Below are 24,069 nucleotides of genomic sequence, written 5' to 3'. Positions count from 1 at the left end.
TCTCGGAGACTCTGTTAGGAAGGATGAGTCGAAGTGGTCACCTGCATGGTGCATCCAGTAAGGTGGAGACTCGCATGAAACTATAGTGCTGTAGTGGAGGAGCGTCGAATGAGGGTGTTAGCGAGCGCGCCAGCAGTGCGGCTGCGAGCAAGGCGGACCAGCGCGCAGTCTAGGGAGATAGTCTATATTCTTTTGCGCATAAATTTCGCTCAAAGGGCGCAGGCAAGTGGTCGCGATGCAGCAAAGTGGCTGCGATACGTACTGCTGCGAATACAGCTCCAATATTGGTGAACTCGGTGACGCCGGCAGTGAATTGCGGACTAGCCGGCGAATCGAAGACCGTTGGCGCATAGTGGTTTAGCGAGGCAGCGAAGCCGCAGCACTGCAAATGCTGTTCGTCCATGCCTAGATGACGTGGCGAAGGCTGTGGCGCACCAGAATCCCGCCGTCAGCACTCCAGCTAGCTTATTCCCCTACACGATCTTGGCACTATACAATGTTACGAGCGAGACTGAAAACTACATTCTCCGTTCGCGACTTGCGAAACGACACGATTAGTAGAATTCGAGCAGAAGTGGTGGTGAGATTTGCATTTCAGACATGTCCATGCCCTTTGGATATCAAACGCCCCTACGCCCTTTCTTTCTTGTGCCGTAACAATCGTCAAGCCCTAGTTGCCTAACCAGTCGAGGAACTCGGGCGTGAAGTAGCTCACAATAATACTTGCACCCGCTCTCAGAATACCCTGTGTAGCCTCTTCCGCCATCTGCCTCAAGTCAAACACACCAGCCGCAGCTGCAGCGTGGATCATGGCATATTCGCCAGACACCTGGTACGCAGCGATGGGCATGTCCTTGCCAATCTCCTTGGCGTCGCTGATGATGTCCAGATACTGACTCGCAGGCTTGACCATGATGATGTCTGCGCCCTCGCCTATGTCTCTGGTGATAGCTCGTCGTGCCAGACCGCGACCGCCGGGTGGCAGCTGGTAGCATCTCCGGTCGCCAAATGAGGGTACTGAGCCCGCAGCGTCGCGGAAAGGACCGTACAGACAGCCTGAGAACTTGGCCGCGTAGGACATGAGCACGACCTGGTGTGCAATGCCAGCCTCGATGAGCCTCAGCTTGATAGCGCGTATGCGACCGTCGTTCATGTCTGAAGGTGCAACGCAATGCGCGCCGGCATTGGCATACGAGAGCGCTACATCGGCGATGCGCTCTACCGACAAAGCGTTGTTCAGACTGCCATCGTCGCGGAGGATGCCGCAGTGGCCGTGTGAGGTGTATTCGCAGAGGCAGACGTCGGCGACAATGAAGAGATCGGGGAATGCTCGTCGAAGCAGGCGGATGGCTTTGATGACGGGGCCCTTGGGGTCGTCTGCGTTGGAGCCTAGGGCGTCTTTTGCCGTGGGTGCGAGCGGAACTCCGAAGAGAATGACCGATTTGAGGCCTTTTGCGACGAGCGGGGTGAGGTATGGCACGACTTTGTTCAGGCCGCGGCGGTGGATGTTTGGCAGCGAGGGAATGAGCGTCTCTTCGTCAGGCTGGTCGGACACGAAGAGAGGGTAGATGAGCATAGACTGTGTGCCAAATGTGAGTGTCTGTGACCAGGCACACGACGTCATTTCCCACGCACCTTTGTGAGCTGTCGCTCGGCCTGCCATGCCCGCGATAGTGGATGGCTATATCCTCCGTGCAATTGACTCTTGATGTCCCCCGATATGCTCACGCTGGTGGCGGCAGTGCTGGCATAGGATCGGGTCGAGCGTGCTTCCGATATCTGAGAGCGCAGGTCCGGTCGCTCTGGCCGTTCCGAGTTCCGGTAGGCAATGTCTGAGACGAGCGAGGAGAACGACATTTCGGGAATGAGGTCGTGTTAATTCGTGGGTGAGCTCGAGGTGTCTAGGAATTTGAGTCCTCGTTTGTGCAAAGAAAGTGAGATGTCGCTGACGTTGGTTTGGTCTCTATCGGGCAAAGGTGGCGTTCGTAGTAAATGCGGACAGCCGAGGCGTCAAAGTTTCACTCCGACTATGGCCAGCGCACTATGAGTATGGGAAGAGCGGAGTAAATAGCGACGCGGAGTGTAAGACAAGAGAATCGGAGTGCAAGGAAAGAATCGAATAGCCCAATTCTTACAGTCTCCGCAATATACACAAGACGCGGCGACACTATGCGCATACGAGCTGCAAATCGATGCCGAGCCATCTCCGGCGACGAATGAGAAGCACGGAATTACTGAGAATCAAATGAGGTTAGCGTCGGAGAGTGTTAGTCAGCCCCGAGGTCGAGAGTCGGGCTTCGAAGGCCTTGTGCCTCAAGCTCATCGAGCTCATCACATGATGCATCGCCAACGTACCCACCCGAAGAGCAGTCGCGCATCGAGCGCATGCGATCCTCAGATTCCTCGACGATAACATGATGCCCATGTTTCGAGTTGCGAGAACTGGGCGGGGCCCACGCCTTTTTATGACGATGTGGCTGTTCATAATTTCCCGCCTCTTGCCGTCTGTCTACCCACCTGCCTTCTCAACCTCCACCTGCTCATCGGCCCTTTTACATTGGAATGTTACTTTTGTCTATTGTTGTCGCCATTGCTCTTCGGAGTATCTCGCACCGTCGCTGATCGACAGCAAACACAATGTGCGTTGAGGTGGCGACATCTCCAGGTGGCTCTTTCAGCTCGGACAGAGTTGATGTGATACACGCGATTTCAAGACAACAAACACCGCGGAGCACATAACGTTGGCGATAATGCAATCGTGGATTCCCGCGCCACTGACATACATATCCGTTTACAGCGGACTTCCCCTCGTATTCCAGCAAAACCAAGTTGCCAACAGGGTCTTGACAGAAAAAGCAGCATCACAAAACGAAAGCATCAGTATCTGAATGCGATGTTGTTGAGTCAAGGGTAAAGCGGGGTCAATTCCTCAGCCTATGAGACCCTTCGCTAATCTGGTAGTCTCGCTTACCACTCGCGTGGAAGAAACGTGTATACCGACGTCGTCTTTCTTTTTCAATGTCGACAAGACCCCGCTGCGTCTAGCGTGAACCCTAACCTCGAAAACAAATATCACAAAGCAAACCCGTATACTCGGCGTTGATAACTACAGCTCGCTTAGTCTAAGGAGGCGCTATCTACCCAATCATGTTTCTTCATCACATCAGTTGTTTCTTTCTAGTCTAACAGGTGCCACACGCACTGGGCGCTAAGCCGACTGCCGCGACAGTCCCTTGACAGTCTTTACTGCAAGTAGACGAAAAGAGTATTGCAGAATCACTGTAATGGCATGGATTTCTGCGTGGCCAACGCGGGGCAGCTAACGTTAGACCCCGTAGACCGTTCATCATTTTTGGTGCCGCGCATACTCGGACAAACAAACTACAAGCCACGTCTTATAGATTAACATCTTATATGTAGGGGCATGCAAGGCACACAATCCTTCTCCATCACTGGACATTGGATCTCGATCTCGTTCTCCGTTCAATCTTTTGATCATGTCCGACCTACGTGCCACCACTATCAGTGTCAACTTGACGCTGATCTGCTTGACTTCCCTTGCTATCAGCTGTCGTATCGGAAGGAAACTGCGGATACTGAGCAGTTTTGGCTGGCATGATGGTAAGCTCAGTTCAAATCTGTCTTGTTCAGCCACCGTTTCAGCATACTGACCAACTTGAAGCACTTGCTACCTTTGCGGCCTCTTGTGCCATCGTCCTGTCCATCGTCCAAATGTACGCGACGCGCCTCGGAGCTGGTCTGCATGAGAAAGAGATCGACCCAAACAACATGGAGATGCTGATGAAGGTTCGTTACCCTCTGCTTAGCATTCACCACAATACACCTACTAACCCCACACTCACTAGTTGGTCATGACAGCCCTTATCTTTTACTTCCTTGTAAACTGGGCCGTCAAGCACTCGCTACTGTTCTTCTACGCAGAGCTCACCTTTGAACCATGGGCCCGTCGATGGATCTACGCCATGCATGTCATCGCCTTCTCTTTCGGTCTCACCTGCGTCGTTACTAGCATCTTCATGTGCATCCCTGTAGCAAAGTGGTGGGACCCGACCATCGAGGGCTACTGCATCAACCTCTTCAACTTCTCCTACTTCAACAGCGTTTTCATGTTAGCTTGCGACCTGGTCCTGTACATCATGCCCGTCATCTTCACCTGGAATATCAAGCTGAGACGACACCACCGCATCGCCGTTAACATCCTCTTCGCCATGGGCGGTCTCGTGCTAGGCGCATCTGCCGCACGCATTTTCTTTGTCGACCAGCTCGCCACACACGGTGACTTCCCATTCCGCTACGCCGCATCCATGATCTGCGCCGTCATCGAAAACCACCTCGCCGTCATCGTCGCATGCGCGCCCTCCATCAAAGCCGTCCTCATCCGCTACTACCCCTCCCTGCAATCCAAATTCGAACGCATCATCTCCGACGAAGGAAGCTCTGGGAAGCGCAGTGGCAAAGCGTATAGGACGGGGAGCTCCTCCGACCGCGCTACGCTTGATCCTGAGGCTGGAACTGCCAACAGCGGCGACGATGTCAAGTTGCAGATTGTCAAGACGCAGGATGTCAAGGTTGAGAGGCCTGAGGTGGGAAGTCGGATGATTACGGGAAGCAGTGGGAAGAGTGAGAATAGTCTCCTGGGACGGTGGTGGCGGGCGCCTAATAACTGGAATGTTAGCGTTGAGAGTGGTGGGAAGTAAGATGTTGGGTTAGAGCTGTGGTCGTTGTCTGTCGTTTTATTTTCAACTTCAGCTGTCTTGGCTTAATAGCTTTTTTTGTATTCCTCAATACCCAAATCGATTCAGTGTTGTTCGCATCGGTCTCTCTGTCATGGTCCTTGTGACTGCTACCGTGGCAAGCGTGTCTTATCTCTTGGACCACATTGAATCTCCAGCCTCACTTTCTCTCATATCCTCCCACTCGCTCTCTTCCTCTTCAACAACTACCGGTACGCTCGCCATCATCGGTCGAGGCCCTGCTGTCCTGACGTGCTTGAATCCTGTCGGTTCGCCAATGCACATCTCCTTCTCGTCCTCTTTCTTGTCCTCCTGTTCGTCTTTTCCGTGCTTAAAACAAACCACAATTTTTAACTTTACCAGAACTCTCGTCCAAAGACTGTCTTTCGCTGGCTTGGCAGTGATGGCGGTATTGGTAGGCGGCTGCGGTAGTGCGGTGACTGTGGTGTCTTGCGCATCTTGAAGGTTCACGAGCGTCAGGTCCGCCGGATCAGAGAGCGAGAAGTGCGAGGAGGACTTGTTGTGGAAAAGAACTGAATTCATGGGGAGGAGATGTCTTGAGTTATTTGGCGCCATCCTGTTTCTGAAAAGGATGGAACAAAGCGAGATGCAGTGTGGTAAGTTTAAGTTGGTAGCGCATGAAGTGCGAGAGCGGCGGTGCGATGATGGTGCAATATGTGACGGGAGCAAGAGACCACAGGGTTTCTGTCGTTGTGAGCTATCTGCGTCGCATGGGTTCGTCATCTAAAAATTGCGACATCGTGCAAACGGTGTTCTGGAGTGACGGTGAATGCGATAACACGGCTAGCGATACATGAGCGCGCTGATGGGGACATTGTCACAATGAACGACCGACTCTTTTCGGTTGCTCTGAGCACAGGTGCTCTGAAGGCCTTCCAGTCGTGAGACCACCCAAGGAAGTAACTTCGCTGTATCTCGGATGTCTGGGAAGCCACGGCAGCACTTCGGTGGTCGTCGCGTTCACTGTACGATGTGTTCGTTGATACTCGCCTCTCTCGACGCATCTCGCGCTCGGGTTCCGGCCACAGTCGGACGGATGCGCTGAGATTCCCGACACCTCAATCTTAAGGTACAAGAACGCCACGATGTCTTTGATGATAGAGCCAAGATGACGTTGCCGGACCGCCGCGCGGCAACTAATCAATATCGGCCTTACGTACCTTCTTCCCCAAACAAACCGAAATTTCCCCATCACTCCGCTCATCCGCTTCGCAAAACACCAAAATGCGAATCAATGTAGTCTTCCTACCCCAGATTCACGTACGGCAGTTTAGGCAGTCTGGGGTAAAGTCGTAGACGGAACGACTTGTGCCACCAATCAAATGATACAGCGCCATCGGTGTTTGCCTCCACACTTCCCCGCAAAGTCACGATGTCCACGGGAATATGGTATTCTACACGCTTACACGATAGTCGGCCCGGAATGTGTAAGTGCGACGGAACAATTATAGATTCTAGTAATCCAGTAAAGGGGTGCACCTCTTTGTCTCTAAGGCTTGGTATAAGTACCTGGCCGTCCCGATTACCAGGTAACCAGATCCCAAGTCATTCATTACCCGTCGTTCATCATGGCAATTCAACTTAAATATATCCTTGCAGTTGCAAGTGTTTTCTCCGGGGCGTTTGCCGACAAATACTCCAGGACAAAGCCCGATCGAGGCGCGCTAGTGGTCGATGCAACTGGCGCTACCATCGGCAGCTACCCCAACATCAGTGTCGCTGTGGACGCCCTGCACAACTTGACTGATGCACAAAAGATCTTCATCCTACCCGGCGTCTACAATGAACAAGTCTACGTCCCTCCTCATGTCGGACCTATTACCATCCAAGGCTACACCAAGAACGCACGTGGCTACAAGGACAATGAAGTCACTATTACAAACAACTTCTCCCGTCAGATGCCTGAGATTCTCAACAACGACGCAACAGCTACTCTCCGCTTGAACTCACCAAATGTCCGACTCTACAACCTGAACATCGCCAACACGGCTGGCCAATTCCGTCAGAACGGACAAGCGCTTGCAATCAGCGCACAGAAGACAAATCAAGGTTTCTACGGCTGCCAGTTCACCGGCTACCAGGACACCATTCTCGCCAACAACGGCCGTCAAATCTACGCCAAGTCCTTCGTCAACGGAGCCGTCGACTTCATCTTCGGTCAGCGAGCTATCGCCTGGTTCGACAAGATCGACATCCAGGCCATCGGCCCCGGCTACATCACCGCCAACGGCCGCGACGCCGAGAACAACACTAGCATCTACGTCTTCAACGAGGTCAACGTCTCCGGCACCAACGGCACCAACACGACTGTGCTGGGCCGCCCGTGGAGACCATACTCCAGAGTCATTTTCCAGAACAGCTACCTCAGCGACGTGGTGAAGCCTGAGGGATGGTCTCGATGGGATAACACGCAGAGCACTGATAATGTGGTTTACCAGGAATACAAGAACTACGGACCTGGTGCTAATGTTGAGGCGAGGGCGAACTTTTCGTCGCAGGCTGTTGCGCCGATCAAGGCTTCGGATCTGTTTGGCAGGGGTTTTGAGAAGGAGAACTGGGTTGATGCGGACTATTTGTAGATGTAGGGGAGATGGTGGGGCTATTATTCTTGTATGATGAATTTGATGGAGCTGGTACCCGTACTGCTCAGTGTTCTTACAATCAATCCCATTGACCAATATGACCATGCGCGGCCCGGCGCTTCATGTATAAGCTTCTGACAGGTAAGAATCTACGCGTAACGTAAGCCCGGTGAGCTTAGCGTCCTATTTTGCACAACGATCTACCAATCTCACGGTTGCTCTGCTGACGATGATGTTCGTCTTGGCCTATCCTTGTTTCGACGTTGAATCACGTTTGACAAGTCACGATGCACGGCTGTAGGCCAAACGGACCTAGACAAAGGGAATATCGTGTTGGAGAATCTGTATGATAAGTATAATCATTGAACAAAAGCTAAGGCTACTTCTGTCGCTCAATGCTTCCAGCGCGGCGCGATTAGAAGGGTGGTAAACGACAATGTTCGTCGGCAAACTTCCGCGGAATGGTGGGGACCATGCGACAGCGGGATGACGTCTTCTATCCGTAAGACTACTGACAACGCGAAACTGAGACGTAGTGGCGGCGCAGAACGAGGTTAAACACTTTTCACCTTTGATACATAAGTACGTCGGATTGTATGGAAAGTTGGGTTCCAAATTGCTGCTGCAATCATCCAACGTCTAGTGTACGTCATCATCGCCATCGTTGAGGCTTGACCGCACGCGCAAACATACAAAACAGCTGGCGAGAACATAGCTCGAAACAATCCTCGCTAATCTTTGTCACCGTCATGGATAGTGAAGAGTTGATCGCGTAGTATGAGAATGCCGATTCTCCATTGATCGACCCTGGGGTTTCATAATGACGTTTCGGCAACATCAGAGGCACGTCAACAACAGAAATGAACAAATATGCTTCGCATTTACGCTCAAAGTTCCTACATTCAAACCATTTTACTTGCGAGATTTCTAAGAACAGCCGATAACACACTTCAATCAAAATGGCATCACGTTTCCTCCAAAGCTTTTCGCGTTCAGCGCCGACCGCAGCCCGCTCATTGCAACAACGAAGCGAAGGTAGCCATTATCGCCCTGGATAACAAGAAAACAACTGACATGTTTCATCTCAGTCCTCGCACCCGTCCTTACCCGCACATACGCCAGCAGCGCAGCGCCAGGCCAAGCATCCAACGTCTCCAACCCCCAAGCAAGCAGCGCCGAGAGCCAGGACATCAACAAGAGCGCCTCAGTCGGCCGAACAGACAAGAACGATGGCGATCATGCGTCGATACAGAATCCAGTCAGCCATCCAGAGCACGACCGAGTAGGTGCGACGGAGGAGACCACGGAGAGCCAGGACAACATGAAGCATGACCCGAAGGAGTCGGATGCGAAGAAGAGGGAGAAGACGCTGAACTATGGCCAGAATAAGCCTTTGGATGCGGCGGACAAGTAGAGGATGTTGAAGGAATATAATAGTTATTTGTGGAGCCCGAGTGCGAGTAGAGATTGAAGACCCATCTGATCGCTATCATTGCGACATCCATTCCGAGATCATGTCGTGATTGTACGTCAAAAAGCCTCGTGAGGAGCTCACCATTGAATCCTCCTACTAGAATACTGAACTATGCTTGTTCGTTCATCCTCCCTCGGTTGCGGACTCCTGAATATTCAAAGATATACTGGTATCCTCGATGGTAAACTTCCGATCAAAGTTGAAGTACACAGGGATGGCGGGAAGCTCTGAAGTAATGTCAACAAAGAGTTATCGGACGTTCTCCATCAGTAAATATCGTCTTCCAACTTTCGTCGTCGAATCCGACGGCTCCGAACCAGCGAAAATGACCCATTCTTTCATATACCTTCTCGCCATTGAAGTCAATTTCGCTCAGTAGTAGACCCGCTACCAAACTATAGGAGTGAACGAGCACCGCAAGTAAGCATTGGCTTCCATCTTTTGGTGAATCTTGCAAATCGTCCATCTGGAATGCAAGATTTCTCGAGATGAACAATATGTCACCGTAACCATTTGGTAGATCGGTTCTCCATTCGAATACTCGACACCAGGCTCGAATGGTTAACAGCAGCTTGTTTTCCACTTGAGCTTCAGGCCCTCTTTGGCCCACTGCAGAGAATCTATACCCATCCATGGTTGCTATGGATAATGGCCACATCGTACCATTGTCACCAATGACCGGAATCTCCAGTTGACCATCCATTGATGCCCAACTCCAGCTCGGAGTGATGATCCACTCGTCGTCTACCACCTGACCTGAGGACTTGAGCAGCCTTTTTTGCGCTCGCTTCTCGACATGTGAACTAGACAGAACAGATCTCCTTGCTCTCCAATACAGGCTTCCCGGTAGCGTTCTGAGGAAGTGGCCGCTGAGGTACTTGTCGTTCATCGCGTAGCCAATACGCGTTGCGATAGCTGAGATCCCCGCCAATTTATCAGTCTCAGGGTATGTGAGTTTACACGTAGTGTATTCTTCTAGCAACTTTGACCAAGTCTTCCCCAGATCCTCATCCTCTGGAGTGTTCGGGATGAACGGTATCGAGAGATCGAGAATCGTCTTTAGAAAATTTCTCTGGATGTCAGAGCAGAATCTAAAGCCATATGGAAGAGATTCGCTTGCATGTGGAACCTGCTGACAGTCCCAGAAGAGTTCGCCGTGACCGATGCTCAGCACGCGGGTGGCTAACAAGCGCTCTTGCATGACCCATGCGCGGCTACCAATAGGCTGTTTGTGGAGTGCCTCTCTGAAGTAATCTCCAGACACCACAGTGTACTCGCCAGTTACCACAGAGCCATGTTTATGCCCTTCATGGACGGTTTCGACTTCGAATGGCAGTGTAGAGTCGAGTGTATAGCCTCCAAGGCAACTTTGATTCGGATGAGCCGCCTGTGCCAGGGAGAGGTTGATGATACAGTTCGAATACACCTCTTGCATCCGGCCACACTCAAATTGCCAGTCCTCGCTACTACCCAATCCAGACTGTATGATACAAAGGGCGTCAATCCAGAGGTATCGGATGTCAAGTCCTTTTAAGATATCTACCGCCTCTTGGAAAGCGATGGGAAGACTGGTATAAGGTAGTCCCATACGAAATTCTTGTAAGTTATCGGCTGTTAGGCGAATAAAGCTAGGATTTGGCCCCCAACAGTAGCTTAAAGCAGCGTATGGGCCTAGAGATCTATGATCTTGTGGAAGAATCAAGCGGCAATTGTGACCTCCAAGCTCGAGAAGCCGGGTAGGATATGTGTGTGGTTGAGTATGCTTTGTGCATTGTTCGTGTTTGTCTAGGCAGGACCTCATCCACTCCTGCGCAGCCGGAAGACACTCATTCATAGGTAAGACAGACCCTCTATCGTAGACATTTGTTCTCACCGGTAGCACTGCTTGCGGCGCGATAATAAATTTTCGGGACCAGCATAGGTCCTTTCCGCCTTTTTTTATGAACATTTTCATCTCTAAAGACCCGCATCCGGAGGATTTTAGTAACAAAGTCCCAGACGATGTGTGATAGTGTCCGGATCGTCTGTAACTCCCTCTGGGATCGAGACAATCTTCCAGGGGGCCGGTCTCTTTCATTGCGTACTTCAACCAAGGAGCACAGATGTAGCAACCCTCTGCTGCTGCTTTGGTGAAGGACGCAAGGCTAGTATGGTGATTGCCACCCTTGGCGCCACTTGAGAACATGCGTGAGCATACTTCACAAAGCATCATGCTTCCTCTTCCATACGCATGTAGGTTCTCAACCAAGTGAGCTAAGCACAGTGACAGAGATCGAAGGCGTATATCTGTCAGCCGAGTACGAGAAAGATAAGTCGTGCATATGGTAAATACCCAGGTCAAGATGATGAGTACAAAGCGCGAGGTTTTTGCAGCTACTAAGCGGTGATCGATGACGGTAGGTGTGGTTGTAGTGTCAGTGCAAGGTGATGCCTAGTCGCGAGGCGTAGGTGCGGGGTTCCAGCTGCCCAGCCTAAACGCATCTCCGGACGGCTCAGAGCCGCATAGAACACTTGATCGCGCCACATCCCTAATCTTGTCGCAACACGAACACCCAATTCATCAATGTCGCATCCACTTCTGATTACTTATTGTCAAATTTTTCGACATCGTAAATGCTCGCACGCATCGCTGCAGTCGCACTAGCTTGCTGTCCAGCCGAGTTGGCAGTGAATCCCGTCTCTTCCGCCACACCGTACTGCGCCGACTCAGTGCGCCACATCGTGTTTCCGTATTCGCAAAGCCGATAACCGTTCGGAGGAGATGAAAAGCAAGTGCAAAGGCAGATTGTTTCGCAGTTTCGAAACTGTTAAACACGGGACAGCGGGCACTAGTGTTTTGGCATCCACACTCCACCAATGAGCAACGTCAGATCACCACTAGCGCCTCGGCAGCATCAGCTGTCGTTCATGCTACACCCCCTAGAGCCCACTATAGCTCTAGGCCTAACGGCGAACATGTCTCGCTTGGGCGAAAACACCAGGAGGTGTGAAACTTTGGTGGAGGTTCGATAGCGCTGAGGGAAGGGTGCCCTGGATTGTGGCACGGTGAGCATGAAGCCACCCGCCCTGCGAACCTCAGGCATAAGTACAACGATCGCCGCCTCGTGTATTTTCTTCATCGCGCTTCATTCTCTTACCAACTTTACTTACTATCCTTTTTTCCCAATCTCGTCTATCGTTCATTACATTCGTTACCAAGGCACAGGATGTCTCTTTACACTCTTTTCGCTGCGGCCCTTGTCGCTCAGTTCGCAAACGCGTACACCGTCATCCAGATCCCTCCTCCTTTCATGGAGAAGAACATTGATCCCATTGTCTTCCCTGGCGAGTTCGACAAGTCGCATCTCCACTCTTTCTACGGCTCCGACGCCGTCGTCGCCAGCACAAAGACCAGTGCTGAACTCCAAAAGGGTTGCACCAGCGCCGAGAACCCCAACGACCTGTCCACCTACTGGGTTCCTACTTTCCTCTACACCAAGGATGGCAAGAACTACGAGCCCGTTCCCGTCTTCCGCTTCAGCGCATACTACAACTTGGGCGAGACCCCTGCTGAGGTCGCCATCCCACAAGACTTGATGATGGTTGCTGGCAAGGCCGGCGCCATGACCAAGGACGCCATGGACATCAACGCAAAGGCCGAGTGGGCCTGCGAAAGCGAGAGCGTCGCCCTCGACGCCAACGGTTTCCCTTCCAAGACCTGCGGCACCCACGTCCAGCAACTCCTCTACTTCCCCCAGTGCGTCAACGAGCAGACTCTCGAGACCGGTTACAAGAGCCGTGAGAACGGCACACCCAACTGGTGCCCTGCTGGCATGAAGTCCATGCCCCAGCTCCGCTTCTCCATCCGCTACGATCTCCGCAAGGCCCTGCCCAATGGCTGGTCTGGAACCGCGCCTTTCAAGCTGGCATGCGGACCTGCGTGGTGCTCGCACGGTGACTTCATCAACGGTTGGGTTCCCGAGGCTGCTGAGAACATGGTCGGCACGACCAGCGAGAAGCAGCACTTTGCTCCCGTCAACGGTCCTCTTGGAAACTACGATGCTGGCTCTACTTGCAAGTCTGCTGATGCTGACCCTAGCCACGGCACCAGCAACTACGCTGAGAGTGTTGCTGCCATGGCTAAGCGCAGTGTTGGCGCTTGGGGCTGGGAGACTAGGTCCAGGCTCGCTCGCCTGGTCAAGGGCGCTTAGGTCCGGTCGGAAATATTTGATACCCACCGTGGTACTTGAGAAAGGCTGAAAAGATGTTCATGTATATACTTAGAAGGAGAATTAAATCTGATTGACATTAACAAAACATACATATTGGAACTGCAGTAGTTTGCAATCTATAGATCCACTACACTACCATCGCAAACCCGTACAGAATCTGCTGTCTTGTTCCACGCTGGCATACTGACACGACATATCTATCATGCCTGCTCTTCTGTCTGTCTAAGACTCTCCAAGGTAGCGTCACTAATCGTATCGTACCACTCCACAATACCGCTTTTGATTTATCCGCCGCGGAGGGTGCTCATAGCAGGACCGAGATATCTCGTAAGCGCCGAGCCACTTGCGCGGTACTCAGCTTTGAATTTTTCCAAGAAAGTGGGAAGGGGTATGCCATGTTGCATAGGCTCTATCCACTCTAGGTCGTACTTGCTCATCTCCTTGGTCTTCTTCACGACCCGGATACCAGTTGTACTTGTCTTCCAGACTCGATTGGTACAGACGTGTATTCCTGCTACGTTGTGGTCTAGAATCTTGAGCTGGCCGTTACTATCACGGTAAACTACTGCTCTCAAACAAATGTTGGGGTCGTTGCGGGTCCAACCGTGTTCAGTGTGCAACGAGTTGAGGAAAGGAACAAATGGAATGATCTCCATCTCCCCAAGCATGATATCGACTGTATAAAGCCAGGACTCCTGTGTATAAATGCGGGAATGATCGTGATCTGCGACGTGTTCGGGTTCCTGAAGGCCCACAACGAGAAGATGTGTGACTGATGGGAAGCGACCGGCTTGCCAGGATGTATGCAGCTGCCGAGCGATAATGTTCTGCCATTGCAATGAGGCGAGTGCATCAGCTTGGAAACCCAGCCCGTTCGTGTTTTCTACGGGGGCATGCTTGGGACCCAAGTGAGTATATTGCCTGCACAGCTGGTTAGGGATATCCAAACTAGATAGGTTCAGAACCAAAGTCTGTAGCTTTGGCAGAGGCGGGTCTGTCATGAGTACATCGAAGACAAAAGACGAGATTTCAACTGCCTGGATATGCAGATGCTCGAGGTGAGTTACTCGTCTTCTCAACGCTTCGCAAAAGGAATTGGTGGCAGGCATCTGACTACGTTCCTCGGCGCTGTTCTCGTCAGACTTGGGGCCTTCCACGTAAAACTCAAGTGTTGAGCAAGACAATGGCAGTGAATCGATCAGTGAGGCGCAAAGTTCAACCGGAACTGCCAACCCGTATTCCTCATCATCATCTGTGGAAGCATCAAATGTGGACCCTTGGAGGAGCGGATCAAACGGACAATGGGGGGTGGCGAATGAGAATGATATCAGTTCTTTCAGCTGGCTGGCGATAAGTATGAGGAGTTGCTTCGATGCAGCTATGAGACACAAGTCATTCGCCGTTTTAGACGAAGGCTTGTACGGCCATTTCTCCGAGGCCAGTTGCGCCGCCGCGTTGGGGTCGTAGGGTGGTGGACTCAACCGCACGGAGAGATTGCGCACAAGAGCGCCTGTCGTTTTTCGCGCCGCTTCGAGTGAACGGACGAATGGCACAATGTTATGTTGATTGATCGGAATGTAAGTCCAGAGTAGTGGCGTTCCCAGCACATTCCATTGGCGACAGACTTTCAGTGTGTTGATGTAGTCGAGTCGACCTGTCGTCGAGTCCTGGTATAATTCTTCGAATACCTGGAGTTTGAGCTCATTTGGTAAGCGATTGAAGGGTGCCTCGAGTGACGACATTTTCTACGCCAGGGTGATCAAGAGTTGAAGTGAGTGGATCAGCTAGTTTGGTTGTTGTGTATTGAGAAGGGAAGAATACATTGAAAGCGAGTCTCCTTATGTGGACAGAATACCTAGGCACCTACGGCTGTGTACAATGAAACAAGGTGATTAGGAAAGGCTCCTGCATCGTGGTTAGTAACAGTGTCACACAACAGCGTGAAGGCGTGGGTTGCGCAAATGGTCGACACATGATACACTTTCTGTGAGCTATGCACATCGTTCCAACGCTCATTGGGTTTGCCATCTGCATTGAAGCATTCTGCCCTAATTTGACCATCCCATGATCTTCGTAAAGAAGCATACGGGATAATTGGTAGCCGAGTGATTCTTGAGTAGCACACTGTCATTGGGCGGCACTGTCCCGTTCTACAAGTCACGCTCACTTCTCTCACCTCATTTACCGACGAATGGCTCCCAGCAGCGTACTCGATGTCGTTTGCTCCACTACTTGCTTTCGATTGCCTACACCGATCTCACACTCTTACCTCGATTAGGCTCACACCGGAATGAAGCTCCACATCCTCCACATCCTAGCCATCGTACCATTGGCTTCGGCACACATCCTCCCACCCATCTCGACCGACAGTACAACCGTAAATCTCACTCGCGATGCCTACAACAACACCGATACCGATGGTGCGAAACTCAGCAACATCTCCGACGACCATGATCCTTCTATTGTCCACACTCTCGCCAACCCACCCACCAAATTCGAGAAAGCAATCTCGATCGGTCAAACTATAGACTCGGCCATGCGCTCCAAGGATAGTGTCGCCCGCTGGTTTTTCAAAGACTTCCCACAGTTCGCCAAAACATGTCAATCACCTTTCACTGGTGACGGAAAAGCCGAATTGGCGAAGTGGGGTTTCGACGACAGCGACGCGTTAAGCGCTACGGTGGCCAAGGAGTGCGATTTCGATGGTTATCACAAGATCAAGGCGGCGTTTGATGAACTTGGTCTAGATACCAGAAGCAGTAAGGATGGAGGACTGAATCATTGCTTCAAGGTGAACCACCGGGGTGGCGTGGCTATCAAGAGAAATGAGGACGGGAGTTTACCCATTGAGGCGAAGCAGTACTATGATGTTTGTGGCAAGGAGTATAGGGTGACTTCTTCCCGTTTTGGAAAGTACTACTGCAACCGGGCAGTACTGACATCACCAGGCTACAGGTGCATCTTTTGAATTCGCCGTCAATCCTAACGGCCTTATAGCCCTCATGAACGTAATGAGCATGACTTATTCCGCGAAGACATACACGTGGTTTCGCACGCCCCTCCCCGAAGAGCTCCCGCATATCGGTACGACGCAGGACATTGCCTGGGCCATGTGGAACCGCGTTGACGCACCTAATCTCGCCGGCCTGAAGTATCTGCTCGTCACGCAGGTCATGAACGCGGGGAGTAGAGAGCTGTTTAGAAGCGCGCTGGAAACACTGAATCCGCCGCAGAGTGAGTTCAAGTTGTGGCCGGGGGAAGAATTCAAAATAGAAACGAAGGGAGGAAAGGCGATTTTGGGTATGTCACGCCCAGCCTGGGAAACGACACTTCCGATAAACATCTATGAAGAGGTGGGCACTGACTAAACGTAGGCTCACCGGTGGGACGATGGGCTGGCTACCTCTTACTACAGCACAAGGACCAACTTGGAGGGAACCGATATATCGAAAAGGTCAGGTTGTTCAAGCCACCAGGCGCGAGTCTACCGTATCTTCTCTTCTATGTAGCAAAGGAACCGGCGGCTGGACAAGCTAGCCTGACGGAGGCTGAGGCGCAGGCAGAAAAGGACTCACTACGGGTGGCAGGAAGAGAGACGGGTGGTAAGAACTTCGTACGGGAGCACGTCATTGATGTGGGGTTGTAGAGTACACCTATGCCGTATAGACACTGCAAAGCGTATGGAGTCCGAAATATCAGTTTCGATGCTTCTTGAATGAGAACCAAAAGCTAAGTTGACTTGGCAATAGCAGATGTGGTTTGTTGGCATACCGCCTTATCTTCCACCAAGTTTTCCCATGTGACCCCGCTACGTCAGCGCGCAGTTGACTGGGGTGTTCATTGGAGGGAAGCGCGTAAACGCGTCGACGCGTCTTGCCCCTCCATGAACTTCACACTCGAATCTCACGCTTCGCACCCACACCGCGTTTTACACCGTTCTTAAGCATCAGGTGCCTACTCAAATACTTCTCGGGAAGGCTATAAAGTCCTCCACATTGTGCTCATCAGCCCTCAGTACACACGAATAACTTTCACCTTTACATCACGACGAGCGACGAGGAAACGAGTCTTAAGCCTCGGAACGCGACAACACGGCGACCAATGTCTCGACATATTTCCAGCACACTGATCGACGACTTTGGCTTTGATCTCGCGGCGGACTCCAACGAGACCCATCTCGTACATATCGATTCCACTGGCTTGTCTTTGTGAGTCTCTCCACCCAACATCACCGCTAACCGGCTAGCCCTAGGGAACGTATCCAAAGCTACATCAACGACGACGATACCTTCCTCCCCTTCCCTAGGAGCGTAGCCGACAACGGAGGCGGGCAGTGTCCTGTGAAGTCCCTGCCTGGGAGAACGTATTGCATCACGTCGTCACGAAAACGTGGGACAAAGGGCCAGCGCAAAGAAGTCAGGAGAGCGAGCATCAGGGTAAGATATGGACAGGAGTCAAAATCGTTCTTCTAGGCTGTTTGGATACAGACCTTGCGCGCATTGGCCTTTGCATGGAATGCAGAATCTCCGCCTGTCCGCTGGCACCCATATTACTTGGGTGTTGGCAATGATGCCCCCTGCACCAGACTTAGCAAGTCTGTCAGACCTATTCATTATCAATTCTTCTCTCCATGGTTGATCTCTAATATCCCTAGTGAATATGTGAATCAACATGATATCAACATCAGCTGTCATGGGCTGGGTGGCCTCATTGTATTGACCAGGGACGTGTCGTGGAACACTTATACAGTGGGTCGGCCCCGGCTCTGCTCCGTCCCTTCGGCCAACGCCCACCTAGCACCTCACGATGTTCCTTCCTCCTCGATGTCAGCGTGTTCTCCTCCACTTGGAGAGCAAACAAGGCTTGCTACGCTACTTGGTCAGCAGTCTTTGCCTATGATGAACGACAACTTCCAGGACTTGCCTGCTAGCGTCCCGAACACGCCTCCACCACGTCCGGAGCCAAAGCCATATCCAACAGGGCCGCATCAGAGCGGTGTCTCAAAGATAGGTACCACACCTCGGGGCCACAGCATGATCATGTGCTAACTTCTAGAACCAGCACCGGCATGGCAATACCTCGGTATGGGTCCAATTACGACACCCATACAGGCTTCCCTGGTACATGTCAGCTTGATGGAGACGAGCGGACAAGAAGTTTTCGTTCTGGGCATTCTGGGACCCAAGGAAAGCGAAAGATGGGGATCATAAGAGGCAAGCATGAATGCTGGGCATATCTGCCGGTCCACGGAACGAAATGTGGGTTTAGTTCGACGAACGGTCTAGGAAATTACGAAAGAGGATTTCATGAGGAGTTGAAGGAGGCTGGAACGAAATTGAAGGTCAGCAACCGTCCAAAGAAGTTTAAGCAGGAGCGGTTCGTGTCTTTGAAGAAGGGAAAGAAGTAGACGGAGAAGAGAAAACAAAAGTGGAGGGTTGCCTCATCATTCGGGTTTCGTGGATTCGATTTCGTTCATTTAGACTATAGACAGGGATCGCGAACATGATAGCAACGCTGGACACGAATCCTATCACAACAGACAAGACATGTTTGAATGGGAAAGCTTTTAATCTTTTCTAACAAGCTCTTTGGGCCTGAGTGGGTATCCATGATAAACGCCGTTGAATGTCTTACAAAGACCCCCGATACTCCTAGTAATGCATGATCCGTGGCTTTATCCCAACAGCTCTCCACTTATCTCCGTAGACTCAACAAAAGCTCACAACGCTCTAGGGTGGGCGAGGAGTGTTTTCCTGACGTGTCTTGATTGCCGCCAAGAACAAGGCCCTCACACTCTTCATCCACTCCTCACCGTACTAGCATCATCCCCACCACCACCACCCCCTCCATCCTTCTTCTTTTTCTTCTTTTTCCTCTCTCCATCCCCAGCAGCCCCTCCCTCCCCATCCACCTTCTTCTTGGGCCTCCCCAACTTACTCTCCCTCTCCCCCCTCCCCGCGTCCTCGGCACCACCAGCACCAGCACCAGCCCCATCTTTGTCCTGCAGCACCGCCCCCTCATCCGTATCAAACGCCTTCCTCTTCCTCTTGAGCTCTTTATCCGTCTCCAGCATCTCGCTCACACGGCCCAACTTGCCCGTGTCGCGGCGCAGCATGAATTTGAAATCGTCGAGCTTGATCTTGGCGCGGCGCGCGTGGTGGGCGACAGATGCAGCTTCGTGGCAGGTTTCGATGATGTAGTCTGTGATGATTTCGTCGAGGACGCGCATCGTTTCTGCGAGGGGGTAGTCGTTGTCGCCAAAGGCGAGGAGGAAGGCTTCTACTGTTCAAGGAGTGGTGGTGTTAGTGCTATGGGGAAGGTAAGAGGGAGGTTAAAGGGCTACATCTCACAGTCTTGCGTGGGGAACTGCTGGCCTTTTTGCCGCAGCCTCATGCGTGGCTCCGTCATGCTGGCGTGCTGCTGTCTCTTTGTCGCGCTTCCTTCAGCTCAGAAATAACGGTTATATCGTCTTCGTCGCGTGCGGGTCCGAAGCGCGATACGGGGGGGGGGGGGGGGGGTTTTGGATCTGGATCTGGATTTGAGCACGTAGGAGGGCTTCTGAGGTGGAGTTGGCGATGGATCTGGAGTCGCGATTGTCCGCAAGACTAGCGCGCGACGTGCGACGTGCTGCAATGACGATCCCTCCCGGAGGTCGCATGCGGGCGCGCACGGTCCCCTGACAAGGCCGCCGCGGCGCATATGCTTGCGACCACAACAACGACAATCTAGTTCAGAAGCGCGCGCGCATCCAGAGGCAGCAACTCTTGACCCACCGTTCCAAATCAACTCCCTTCCTCTAAATCAACAAGAAAGCAACACACGAGCTACCTCTCACGCTGTCCGTCTCACATTCACGCAATCCCCTCTCTCTCTATCTCACCGTCTCCCAGAAGCCACCTAGGCACTCCCACAATCATGGTCCGTAAACCCCGATCATCCAGCACTCCCTTTCCCCCACCCCCAACAACAACCAGCTAACCACGCACCCACGCCCTCCCACAGACCGCTCTCTTCAACTTCCAATCCCTCCTCCTCGTCATCCTCCTCACAATCTGCACCGCTACCTACGCGCACGCCACGTTCCCTACTTTTCTCGATTCAAGAAAGGACTCGTACTACATCAGCCCCGTGTGGAAGGCTGCCAGGATCGGTGAGAGGCTGAGTCCGTATGTCAGTCTGGCGTGCGTGGTCATGGCTGTAAGTCAAGGGCTCTCTTGATGTGACGAATGGCGGGGTTACGAAGAGGGGGGAACAGGGACGATGGGGACGATGGATGAATGGGGTGGTTGGATGGATGGATGGGGAGACGATATCGAATCGAGGGGGACTAGATGTCTACACGGCATGGAGGGCTGACGATATATAGGTATTGCAATTTATGAGTTGAGCGGCGTTGTACAGGGGACATTGGGGGACACGCGCAGGGAGACAAAAGGATGGTTAGAAGGCGAGACCTCCACGGTTCTCTCTGTCTACTTCCTTTCCTCCACCTCTTTTTACCCACCCAGCTGATAATGAGCATCGTCATAAGATGTGAGGCATGATGTTCATGAGAATAGACTGCTACCTACGTGTCGAAGAACCACGGCACGGACATGGTCGGCTCATTATTCTAACATGGCGTACCACGTTATTCATTGTAGTCGAGTCCAATAAAGGCTCCTCCAAACTTTACAAGGTAGATATAAAGTAGAAAGCGGAGAATGAGCACCTCGGTCAACAGACAAGACAAATACTGTGCAAGTCATGACTCGACAAGGCTCAAAAGGACCCCCAAGCACGATAGAATCAAGAGAAACGAAGCCATTCATCAAGTCACACACACACATTGCAAACCAGTGAGCATTTCAAAAGATTTTTTTGTTCTTTCCATAAAAATTAAAAAGGATATATACAAAACATGTAAGCAAGCTTTTACACCTGCTATCGTGCTGTGCCAGTGTACCAGCACAAAAAAACCCTGCCGAATCCATCTACCCCAATAGAACACCACACACACACACACACCCAATTTCGTACTATAGCAGTTGATGATACACGACGTCTCCAGCGCCTGGACTAATCTCGTGAGATGAGAGTTTCTGACATTTTAAGCGTTTCCATAACAGAACAAACAAGTTGAGGGACAAGGACGACAGAGAGAGAGAGAGCAAGAGAGAAAAACACAAGGACCAAAAAACCCCCAGTCAAATGGACCCAACTCCCCGTCCATTGCTGGCAGAACCCATGTATAAGCGAACAAGTGGGGAGAGAAAACGCCACCACCACAAAACCAAAGTTTCTCAAGAGTAGATTGGGGGAAAGGGCAAGGGAAAAAAAAAATAGAACCATGAGCAACATAACCATCTCCATCGTGAAAAAAGAAAAAGGGGAATCAGAAAGTCGTTCTCGTCACCGCTGCACAGCACAAGAGCCGGACCTAACTCGCTCTTGAACTGCCATTAGTGATCACGACTCCCCTCTCCCTTTTCAAAGCACCCATGGAGCGCCGGTCGCGAACCCCTACGTTCTTGCGCACCCTCGACGTCGCTACCGTCCTCGACCATGACGTCAACGTGGTGGAGATCAGGCTGGCTATGCGCATCGTCCGCGTCCTCGTCATCGTCGTCATCGTGGTCGCTAACCAGACCAGGGTTCGACTCAACGGTGTTGGGGCTGAGATGATGATCTACCGGTGAGCTAGGCTCGTGGTGGTCGTTGTTGGGTGAGGGAAACGACAATGGGAGGCGTGCGTGGCTGGAGTGAGATCCCTTCTTGCTGCCGGGTCGAGACGATTGGGCTTTGCTTGCGGGAGCGCTGGCAGGGAGACGAGCGAGATGGGGTGGCACGGCCGAGACAGGAGTTGGTGCCGGACTATCGTCATCCGAGGCGTCTATTGCGTCGAGGTCGACCTTTGAACGCGCAGTCTCGACAAGCTCCTTGAAGTCGCCTTGTACGCCGCTGTTCTGGAAACGCGCAGCGAGATATGGCATGGATGATGACTTGACGAAGCTAGCTGGCGTGGCAGTCTTGGAGTCGTCACGTGGCGCGGCATTTGGATCACGATGTACTTCCCGAGCTTGGGGAGCAGGTGCAGTCTGTGATGCTAGCGGGTGGACGATACCAGGAGTAGCAGGGACGGGGAAAGATACGGCTGGCGGCGCAGCTGGGGTGCTGGCTGGTTCGGTGGCGGCAACAGGAGTTCCGACTTCGTTAACATCGACAGGCACACCACATGTAATAGCTGCAGCGTCGTGGCTCTTAAAGACCTGTTGATGCTTTATACGACAGTGGTTCAAGAAACCTTGAGTGTTGGAAAAGTTGCTGTGACCACAGGGAGCGCAGTACAAGCGCACCCACTGGCCGTCTGTCGATCGCTTGTGCAATAACGGGTCAACTTTGGGCGCTGGTGCTGGAGTTTCACCAAGAGGAGTGAGCTTCAACATTCCAGTCGAAGTTCGCGACGTGCGGCCTCTGTGAGCTGACCCGTAGTCAGCAAAGCTGCCGCGCGTCGTCCTACCCTCCCCAGCGCCAAAGTAACCTTGAGCTTGCTGAGCAAGTGCGCGTTCAGAAACGGGGTCGAACTTGGCATCTGAGATCAACCATTTTGCATAATGCCGAGTGTACGGGCCGTCGGTCACTCCCCAAGGAGCAGCATACTGCGGTTCCGTAAAGCCAGAGGCGGGTTGCAACGAAGCACCAACGCCGAGACTGACATCCTCACTGAGACCTTCGGTACCCGGGAAAGGAATGAGCGAACACCGCCTTAGCTGCTCGAGGGAAACCTGGCATTTGGCGAGCTCCTGTTCGATCAAACGGAGTTCGTTGTGTTTCAGCAGAATCTCGTAGTTGATTTGCGCCTCGATGGCTTGTTGCACAGGAGTCAGTCCAGAGTCCATGGTAGTAGATGGCGTGTTGATAGAGTCAGATTTGGTGGTCGGTTGCGAAGATTTCGATGCCTTGCTCTTGCTGGCGCCCTCTTTCCTCGAGGGTTGCGCCTTTGGTCTGACGTCTAGGACCTCTGCAGGTGCTTTGGGTGCGTCTGCAGGACGTTCATTTTCGGCAGCGGCTTTTGCGTTTGCATTTCCGTTGACAGCTCTAATCTCACCATGCGCGCCCTTCCACTTCTTCATTACTGGTTCAGGACTGTCAGTCCGTTTCCGCTTGATCTTGTTCATGAAGTGTGGCATGTCGACGACCGGCAGCGGTCTTGACTTGTGAAGGGTAGATTTTTCCATGATCTTGTCGCCAGGCGACTCGTTACACCATGGGAGGCGGAACATGGACTGCATTGTGAAAGAAGTGGAAGCCTAAAACCAACAGAGCTCATCTGTAGTTGTGAGGGTCGTGCGCATCGAAGTCCAGGTGCTAGTAAGGCTGCAGGATGACGTTGCGCCAACAGTAATGCGCGACTGGAGTTCGACGAGAAAATCGAACAGAAGTCGTGCGAGGGAGGGATATTAAAACAGGTAGGGGGTATCAAGTGTGCGCGAAGGAGTGCAGGAAGAGAAGCAACAAGCAGTTAAGCCGTTGCGATGGTGACGTGGAGGGCAAGAGGCGCGATGATCGGCCACTTGATAAGGAAGAAACAGCCGCACCAGCACGAAATCCTAGAAAAGAATTCGTGAATACAGGATAGAGGGGTGTATTACAGTTGTGCAGGGCTACAAAAGGCCGTGTAGAGGCGTGGTGGGGGAGGAGGTTGGGGATGGTGTGCCAGATGGCGATGATGTTGTGATGAAGGGCAGCGACGACGAAGTTCGGGGGGGAGCAGTCATTCAGCGCATTTCCGCACGTACGGGCTAAGCTAAGCGGCGCTAGCGGGGGTATCCCTGTCGAGCCACCTCCTTGCCGGAATTGGCGATGTGTGCCCTTGCGTCTCAGACAGAAGTCGTCGACAAAGCAATTCACATGCGAAAAATAACAGCCATCCAACATATCGCACCTCTCCCCCGCCCAGTGTCCCTCGCTCATCTCACTGGGGCATGTCGCTCTCGACTCAACGCGTAAGGTTTGCTTTTCGCGCAATTTACATCATTATGGGGCCC

At 52.2% G+C, this 24,069-nt stretch overlaps 11 protein-coding genes across 11 annotated transcripts; 6 read left to right on the top strand and 5 right to left on the bottom strand.

Moving 5' to 3' along the window:
* Window positions 1–480: 480 nt before the first annotated feature.
* CC77DRAFT_555251 (delta-aminolevulinic acid dehydratase) lies at window positions 481–2,054 on the bottom strand. Its single transcript, XM_018532157.1, has 2 exons — window positions 1,636–2,054; window positions 481–1,579 (listed from the first exon to the last, which is right to left on the bottom strand). Exons 1-2 carry the CDS (start codon window positions 1,855–1,857, stop codon window positions 671–673), a joined length of 1,131 nt encoding a protein of 376 aa, XP_018380128.1. The 5' UTR covers window positions 1,858–2,054; the 3' UTR covers window positions 481–670.
* Window positions 2,055–3,073: 1,019 nt separating this feature from the next.
* Window positions 3,074–4,801, top strand: CC77DRAFT_555312 (hypothetical protein). Its single transcript, XM_018532159.1, has 3 exons — window positions 3,074–3,621; window positions 3,683–3,807; window positions 3,867–4,801. Exons 1-3 carry the CDS (start codon window positions 3,498–3,500, stop codon window positions 4,716–4,718), a joined length of 1,101 nt encoding a protein of 366 aa, XP_018380127.1. The 5' UTR covers window positions 3,074–3,497; the 3' UTR covers window positions 4,719–4,801.
* On the bottom strand, window positions 4,801–5,947 carry CC77DRAFT_555237 (hypothetical protein). The gene is made up of 2 exons (XM_018532155.1): window positions 5,611–5,947; window positions 4,801–5,558 (listed from the first exon to the last, which is right to left on the bottom strand). The coding sequence occupies exon 2, from the start codon at window positions 5,496–5,498 to the stop codon at window positions 4,884–4,886; it is 615 nt and encodes a 204-aa protein (XP_018380126.1). The 5' UTR covers window positions 5,499–5,558; window positions 5,611–5,947; the 3' UTR covers window positions 4,801–4,883.
* Window positions 5,948–5,978: 31 nt separating this feature from the next.
* CC77DRAFT_1025602 (carbohydrate esterase family 8 protein-like protein) lies at window positions 5,979–7,424 on the top strand. The gene has a single exon (XM_018526095.1). It carries the CDS (start codon window positions 6,344–6,346, stop codon window positions 7,352–7,354), a length of 1,011 nt encoding a protein of 336 aa, XP_018380125.1. The 5' UTR covers window positions 5,979–6,343; the 3' UTR covers window positions 7,355–7,424.
* A 458-nt stretch (window positions 7,425–7,882) lies between these two features.
* CC77DRAFT_1025600 (hypothetical protein) lies at window positions 7,883–9,015 on the top strand. Its single transcript, XM_018526094.1, has 4 exons — window positions 7,883–8,001; window positions 8,115–8,200; window positions 8,251–8,392; window positions 8,446–9,015. The coding sequence occupies exons 3-4, from the start codon at window positions 8,317–8,319 to the stop codon at window positions 8,769–8,771; spliced, it is 402 nt and encodes a 133-aa protein (XP_018380124.1). The 5' UTR covers window positions 7,883–8,001; window positions 8,115–8,200; window positions 8,251–8,316; the 3' UTR covers window positions 8,772–9,015.
* CC77DRAFT_555525 (HET-domain-containing protein) lies at window positions 8,880–11,540 on the bottom strand. The gene has a single exon (XM_018532160.1). The coding sequence runs from the start codon at window positions 11,041–11,043 to the stop codon at window positions 9,070–9,072; it is 1,974 nt and encodes a 657-aa protein (XP_018380123.1). The 5' UTR covers window positions 11,044–11,540; the 3' UTR covers window positions 8,880–9,069.
* A 400-nt stretch (window positions 11,541–11,940) lies between these two features.
* CC77DRAFT_555268 (hypothetical protein) lies at window positions 11,941–13,173 on the top strand. Its single transcript, XM_018532158.1, has one exon. The coding sequence runs from the start codon at window positions 12,038–12,040 to the stop codon at window positions 13,019–13,021; it is 984 nt and encodes a 327-aa protein (XP_018380122.1). The 5' UTR covers window positions 11,941–12,037; the 3' UTR covers window positions 13,022–13,173.
* Window positions 13,174–14,601: 1,428 nt separating this feature from the next.
* CC77DRAFT_1044565 (hypothetical protein) lies at window positions 14,602–16,781 on the top strand (the record flags this gene model as incomplete). The annotated part of the gene is made up of 4 exons (XM_018527362.1): window positions 14,602–14,619; window positions 15,339–15,932; window positions 15,991–16,342; window positions 16,417–16,781. The coding sequence occupies 4 exons, from the start codon at window positions 14,602–14,604 to the stop codon at window positions 16,686–16,688; spliced, it is 1,236 nt and encodes a 411-aa protein (XP_018380121.1). The 3' UTR covers window positions 16,689–16,781.
* Window positions 16,782–19,028: 2,247 nt separating this feature from the next.
* On the bottom strand, window positions 19,029–19,516 carry CC77DRAFT_974775 (TFIID-18kDa-domain-containing protein; the record flags this gene model as incomplete). The annotated part of the gene is made up of 2 exons (XM_018535906.1): window positions 19,393–19,516; window positions 19,029–19,324 (listed from the first exon to the last, which is right to left on the bottom strand). Coding segments are annotated over exons 1-2 (354 nt in total), but the record flags the coding sequence as incomplete, so codon positions are not given.
* A 57-nt stretch (window positions 19,517–19,573) lies between these two features.
* Window positions 19,574–20,542, top strand: CC77DRAFT_1000812 (DUF1242-domain-containing protein). The gene is made up of 4 exons (XM_018523132.1): window positions 19,574–19,880; window positions 19,933–19,960; window positions 20,045–20,239; window positions 20,409–20,542. Exons 2-4 carry the CDS (start codon window positions 19,958–19,960, stop codon window positions 20,427–20,429), a joined length of 219 nt encoding a protein of 72 aa, XP_018380119.1. The 5' UTR covers window positions 19,574–19,880; window positions 19,933–19,957; the 3' UTR covers window positions 20,430–20,542.
* A 713-nt stretch (window positions 20,543–21,255) lies between these two features.
* Window positions 21,256–23,407, bottom strand: CC77DRAFT_554639 (hypothetical protein). Its single transcript, XM_018532153.1, has one exon. The coding sequence runs from the start codon at window positions 23,311–23,313 to the stop codon at window positions 21,484–21,486; it is 1,830 nt and encodes a 609-aa protein (XP_018380118.1). The 5' UTR covers window positions 23,314–23,407; the 3' UTR covers window positions 21,256–21,483.
* Window positions 23,408–24,069: the final 662 nt, after the last annotated feature.

This window comes from Alternaria alternata, assembly GCF_001642055.1.
Source record: "Alternaria alternata strain SRC1lrK2f unplaced genomic scaffold CC77scaffold_30, whole genome shotgun sequence".
In the NCBI taxonomy this organism is placed as follows: domain Eukaryota; kingdom Fungi; phylum Ascomycota; class Dothideomycetes; order Pleosporales; family Pleosporaceae; genus Alternaria; species Alternaria alternata.
This window is presented reverse-complemented; position numbering and strand designations above follow the sequence as displayed.

Bases quoted from the DNA above. Each gene is read 5' to 3' on its own strand.
- CC77DRAFT_555251 (XM_018532157.1), bottom strand. From the start codon at position 1,857: ATGTCGTTCTCCTCGCTCGTCTCAGACATTGCCTACCGGAACTCGGAA. The intron at 1,580-1,635 runs GTGCGTGGGAAA...TTTGGCACACAG, and splicing joins CCGAGCGACAGCTCACAAAG to TCTATGCTCATCTACCCTCT.
- CC77DRAFT_555312 (XM_018532159.1), top strand. From the start codon at position 3,498: ATGTCCGACCTACGTGCCACCACTATCAGTGTCAACTTGACGCTGATC. The intron at 3,622-3,682 runs GTAAGCTCAGTT...ACCAACTTGAAG, and splicing joins CAGTTTTGGCTGGCATGATG to CACTTGCTACCTTTGCGGCC. The intron at 3,808-3,866 runs GTTCGTTACCCT...CACACTCACTAG, and splicing joins ACATGGAGATGCTGATGAAG to TTGGTCATGACAGCCCTTAT.
- CC77DRAFT_555237 (XM_018532155.1), bottom strand. From the start codon at position 5,498: ATGACGAACCCATGCGACGCAGATAGCTCACAACGACAGAAACCCTGT.
- CC77DRAFT_1025602 (XM_018526095.1), top strand. From the start codon at position 6,344: ATGGCAATTCAACTTAAATATATCCTTGCAGTTGCAAGTGTTTTCTCC.
- CC77DRAFT_1025600 (XM_018526094.1), top strand. From the start codon at position 8,317: ATGGCATCACGTTTCCTCCAAAGCTTTTCGCGTTCAGCGCCGACCGCA. The intron at 8,393-8,445 runs GTAGCCATTATC...GTTTCATCTCAG, and splicing joins ATTGCAACAACGAAGCGAAG to TCCTCGCACCCGTCCTTACC.
- CC77DRAFT_555525 (XM_018532160.1), bottom strand. From the start codon at position 11,043: ATGATGCTTTGTGAAGTATGCTCACGCATGTTCTCAAGTGGCGCCAAG.
- CC77DRAFT_555268 (XM_018532158.1), top strand. From the start codon at position 12,038: ATGTCTCTTTACACTCTTTTCGCTGCGGCCCTTGTCGCTCAGTTCGCA.
- CC77DRAFT_1000812 (XM_018523132.1), top strand. The intron at 20,240-20,408 runs GTAAGTCAAGGG...GACGATATATAG, and splicing joins TGGCGTGCGTGGTCATGGCT to GTATTGCAATTTATGAGTTG.
- CC77DRAFT_554639 (XM_018532153.1), bottom strand. From the start codon at position 23,313: ATGCAGTCCATGTTCCGCCTCCCATGGTGTAACGAGTCGCCTGGCGAC.